The sequence below is a fragment of the Rhyacophila brunnea genome, unplaced genomic scaffold (assembly GCF_057557595.1).
Source record: "Rhyacophila brunnea isolate RB1 unplaced genomic scaffold, BYU_Rbru_1.0 scaffold_17, whole genome shotgun sequence".
NCBI lineage: Eukaryota > Metazoa > Arthropoda > Insecta > Trichoptera > Rhyacophilidae > Rhyacophila > Rhyacophila brunnea.
The window spans coordinates 14,805,392-14,811,041 of record NW_028232827.1 but is presented as its reverse complement, the minus strand read 5'-3'; the positions used below and the strand labels follow the sequence as shown (position 1 = coordinate 14,811,041).

Genomic DNA, 5,650 nt, shown 5'->3' with positions numbered 1-5,650 from the left:
AAATGTCAAAAATATCTTTCGTTTACGGCTGCAGCCTGCATGCAGTCATAATAATATATGGCTATTAGTTATTAATAAAAATAAAAATGTTAGGTTAGGGACACTTTGATGTTAGGGTTACTCGCAACATATTGCAATTCTTTGAATGCGTGTTTATACTATAATATGATACAACAAAATTTAATCATAGCTATAAATAATCATTTGATTTTATTATAATAAATATTGGTTGACCAACTTTCAGCAACAGGTTTACAGAAAAAGTTCCGAAATGGTTCCGAACCAATAGCAACATTACGCCTAATGTCAAAAATTATGGCTCTGTTTGTTTGACTATCCTCTAATTTAATTTGAACAAAAAAATAGTTGTTGACATTTTTTGTTGAGTCTTTGACCGCGTAATATCATTAATAATCGACAAGCGATAAATGAAAGGTAAATGAATATATAACCTAAATAAGTATTTTATTACTAATAACCCAACAATAAAATTATTACATATCAAGTATATTCGAAAGAAAATTCAAAGCACTCGGACTCTGGGTTCTCTATCAATTTTTAGTCTTTTTTATGTCATCGTCTTATAAATTGTTTTCCAAATGTAATCAATGTAAATGTGCCGCAGATGCCCGCATGAGCTTTTATAACTTTCTTTTTAGACCAAACCCAAGCTAACCTAAATGTATGAAAATTTCAAATTTTAAAACCCTGTGGGCCCTGTGGCTGCTACGATGTTGTGCAAAATCCGGTCGAGGATTGCTACCAATAATTGTCGATAAATTAAAGTATTGTATTATTTTTAGACACCTTACCACTCTAATTGATTCTGCGAAATCGGAATATTATGAAAACACGTTTCGTAATTAATTTATCGTTTTGAATAGATAATGAGGCAATTAGATATCCCCTGCTTCATGTGCCGTTAAAATTAATTGAACTTCTCTTTCTCGCTCTATCATACTGACGATCACGTGTGCGAGCGAAACGAACTATCGAGTTTTGATTTTTAACAGCTATTGGAAACAATCGGTTACTTCAAAATATTATTTTAATTCCATTCGATTGCGTTAGCTAACAACACGTACTCCCCATAACATCTTATTGAGAAAATAATTCCTCATTTGGATTATAATTTTAATTCCTGCAAAATGATTACGGACAGCGAAAGTGATAGCGAATTAATGACAGCTTTTCGAGGAACTTAAGAATTAGCAGCTCTACCGATTCTGAATTTGTGGATAATAATCAACTCATGGGTGATAGTGACAACTCTTTATATGACTCTGATAGTGAACCTGAAAAAGCTGGAAAAGGAAAAATGGTGGTCCCGTTAAAAGATCGCGTACAATATGCTTGAATTGTGAAAAAGGTCTTCGTGGTGTTTGCTTATCGGAACATTAAAAATATTGCAAATGATTTTTATTTCATTATTTTTTTTATAAATGAAATTGTTTTTATATAGTATAAATCCACTTTAATTTAATAGAAAATCTACGGTCCCTTCAGGGAATCACGATCCGTGTATTTTACTTTAGTAAATTAGAAATAAGTAAGTAAGTTAGTATTAATTAAGTTAGTATAATCTACCCCGATTTATATTATACCCCGACTTACATTTTCGTCGGACCCACCTATCTCGTGACTTCGGGGTATAACTGAAATTTAGATTAAGGAGGATTGTTGATTGGATTGATTTATGAAATGATTAGATGTGTTATGGGTGCAAGAATCTTACGCGGATATAATACTAGCGCGTATTCAATAATGATCAAATTTTTACCAAAACAGTATTTATTACAAAAGAAGACTGACAATTTGCTTCTTCATTGATTTGTATTGTGTTATTTTTAAATTACAGGTGCAGATTTATAAAAAAAACATGCAAAATAACAAATGTAAGCGGGACAAGAAGATTTGACATACTCAACTGGGATTTGTGAAAAATTAAGAATTTGTAGATTAGTCAATTTTTCCAAACAACTTTTATTATGGATACTAGTAGTGAGAAATCATCAACTGATGACAATGGCTGCTGGGATCTCATGGAGATACATTGCTCGGTCAAAAAGTTGAAAACATTATTTTTCTGCAATCCGACACCCGCGCTTGACACTGACAATGAACTGCAGCACAAAACTACTCCATTCACCGATCTGCTCAATTGGCCGGGAGTATCTGTCAAGATTGTGTTCCCTAATTTTGAATTAATTCGTGAAAATCGCAACTACAGCAAATACAAACTCTTCTTTGAAGACACGAAACTAAACAATCAAGCCATCCAGTCGCAGAAGACGGCACTTCAAATGAAACGATCATCTTTAAAGAAAACTACATTCATTTCGTCATTTGTGTGCGAATACTTAAAACAAATTCAAAAGCTTATCGAGCAATTAGAAATTCCCAGTGTAAAAAAATATGATTTGTTGCACCTCGTGGGTGAATTTCTAAAGGACGTTGCTCTCTGTAATCCTACAATTGATATTGGTATTGAATATTTTAAAAATCTCACCAAATATCCTTACGTTAGATATTTAGGACAGTCGGCGGAGACGGTGAATGAATCCAGCAAGCCCAATGAATTCAAGCCACATCCGAGGATTCGTCTGCAAGAGATCACTTACCCTGTTTTAAATTACTGCCTTTCGAAATTCGCAGTGTATTACAACATCGATGAGAGTGATAAGATAAAGTTTCTCCTGGGCGACTGCCATTCGTATCTCTTGAAGAATAAGTGGATCATATTCGAGTGTAAGCAGTGCAGCAAAGTTTTTGAAGGTTTCTTGGCTTGCTACGAGTTGGATGCACATTTAACAACGCACCATGGCCACGAATCCAATTGGACTTGCACCGCGTGCGGGAAGGTTTTCACTCCGAGGACTCTCTCTAATATGAGGTGGTCTCATAATTGTGACCAAAAATAAATGAGAAAAAAAAACTAACCAATAATACGAAATGAATAACAAAATCACAGACCGACCATTTTTTTCATATCATTCTCATGCTGCCTTGCAATATTTCATTAGTTTACATAGTGTTTACATGAATTCCATTTTCATTATTATTAATCAAATACCTACACTAAACTGTACAGATTTTTAGTCAATAGCTTTTATGGTTGAAATACCATTGTCAAGATTATATTATAGACTAGGTATATCCAATGCGTCGCTTGCTGCATGGACTTTGGTAGATTGCATCATAGGACCCATAGGTATTGTCCAAACAATGTAAAAAGCGTGTACATCCAGTTGTAATATAATACGATTTCATTCATGTCATCAATGGGAAGCATTAACTATTCCTGCCCACGTGACCTTATATTTTTTGATTCATATTCACACACGTACAGCTTGCCGCAAGACGGTGGCGAGGGGTTAAGGTACGTTGTTAAGATTCGATATAAATAGTGCACACTAAACTTTGTCAGTCAAACATATTTGTTTTCATTGAACTAAGACTACAATGTGTGGACAGTATTTGTTAGTTTATAAAAATCAATTAAACCCTGTCTAATCCAAGCCATACTAGATAATAGTCAAAAACTATTTGTTTATCTAAATATAAAACATCTAAAATTATTCCATGAAACTATACATAATATAATTTTAGATATTTTATAGGTAGAAGAATATTTTTTATCGATTATGGTTTGGTATAGAAGCACCTAGCGGAAAAATACGAAGCTTGCAATTTGAGACATTTTTTTGATAAATTACAATTTCAACTGTATTAATGAATAAATATGTATCTGAAAACATTAAAAAGAAAAATATTTTTTATTTTCAATCGAAGATAAACTTATAATTGTAAAAAAATGTGAATTTGTCAAAGGACCCCATCTTATTACATATATTTTATGGTCATATTTATTATTAAAATTTAGTTTATTAAGTTTTCTATGTTGTACCTAAGAGACTAATTATTCATAGTTTTAATATTCATTTTAAAAAACATTGATTTTTATAAAAATATAAATGTGTATAATTTGAAATCCTTTTTATTTGTTTCCATTCCTTACCGTAGATCAATAGGGTCTTTGCACAGTGAAAAATAGTTTGACGGTGAGTGCCCAAAAGAGGACCAAATTGTGTATAAGCTTCGTTTAATGTGTAACACCTGTCTCCTCAGCCAAACATACATTTGTTCAAGTTAAAAAATGACAATGAGAGAGTGGTAGAGTACAGCCTACTTGGAAGTTGAACATGAACATGTCCGTTATAGACTAGTCTTGATAGTGTGCTGTAACAACTGAAATATCTATGGTCTAATTGAGGAATTTAATTTATGTAACTGATGTACATTTGTTGATAATTTGTATTCATATTCTTTATGAATACGTTTTTTATATGCATGAAGAATAAAACTTACAATGGTCACAAATTTCCCAAGTAAAATTTGGACAAAGCACACAATTTCATTCTTATACCCTGCTGTAAAAGGTACTATGTAATCATCTCTATATAATATTATGTCCCATATATCTATAATATAAAAAACAATATTTGTTTGTTCGTGTTTTATGCGCTGCCATACCGTTCATCCGATTGCGATAAAACTTTTCAACTTATTGCTTGCACTTGCGCGAAGAGTATAGGCTATATTATCTTATATATAAAAATGAATGTCTGTCTGTCTGTACCGTATGCGTTTCTATACCATTCATCTGATTGCGATGAAATTTTGGTAAGTGATTGTATGCACACCCGTGAAGGTTTCTGAATTAGAAAAATCATCATCTTCTTCTTCTTCATTCTATTTTCTTTTATTCGTATGGTTCCTATACCATTCATCCGATTGCAACGAAACTTTCGTCAGTTATTGTACGCACACCCGCAAAGATTTCTAAATTAGAAAAACCATCTTCTTCTTCTTCATTATATCTTCTTTTATTCGTATGGTTCTTATACCATACATCCGATTGCGATGAAACCTTCGTCAGTTATTGTGATAACACCCACAAAGGTTTCTGAATTAGTACAACCATCTTCTTCTTCTTCATTCTATCTTCTTTTATTCGTATGGTCCCTATACCATTCATCCGATTGCGATGAAACTTTCGTCAGTGGTTTTCCCAACACCCGCGAAGGTTTCTGAACTAGCACCACCATCTTCTTCTTCTTCTTCATTATATCTTCTTTTATTCGTATGGTTCCTATACCATTCATCCGAACGCCCGCGAAGGTTTCTGAATTAGTACAACCATCTTCTTCTTCTATTCGTATGCGTTCCTATACCGTTCATCCGATTGCAATGAAACTTTGGTGAGTTGTCGTGCGCATGCCCACGAAAATTTCTGAATTAGAAAATCATCTTCTATTCGTATGCGTTCCTATACCATTCATCCGATTGGGATGAAACTTTTGTCAGTTGTTGTGCGCACACCTGTGAAGATTTCTGAATTAGTACAACCATCTTTTTCTTCTTCTATTCGTATGCGTTCCTATACCAGTCATCCGATTGCGATGAAACTTTGGTGAGTTGTCGTGCGCATGCCCACGAAGATTTCTGAATTAGAAAATTATCTTCTTCTATTCGTATGCGTTCCTATACCATTCATCCGATTGGGATGAAACTTTTGTCAGTTGTTGTGCGCACACCTGTGAAGATTTCTGAATTAGTACAACCATCTTTTTCTTCTTCTATTCGTATG

At 33.4% G+C, this 5,650-nt stretch overlaps 1 protein-coding gene across 1 annotated transcript; it reads left to right on the top strand.

Annotated features, from left to right (window-relative positions):
- Positions 1–293: 293 nt before the first annotated feature.
- LOC147073737 (uncharacterized) lies at positions 294–3,916 on the top strand. The gene is made up of 2 exons (XM_085944421.1): positions 294–435; positions 1,859–3,916. The coding sequence occupies exon 2, from the start codon at positions 1,989–1,991 to the stop codon at positions 2,919–2,921; it is 933 nt and encodes a 310-aa protein (XP_085800547.1). The 5' UTR covers positions 294–435; positions 1,859–1,988; the 3' UTR covers positions 2,922–3,916.
- The last annotated feature ends 1,734 nt before the right edge of the window (positions 3,917–5,650 follow it).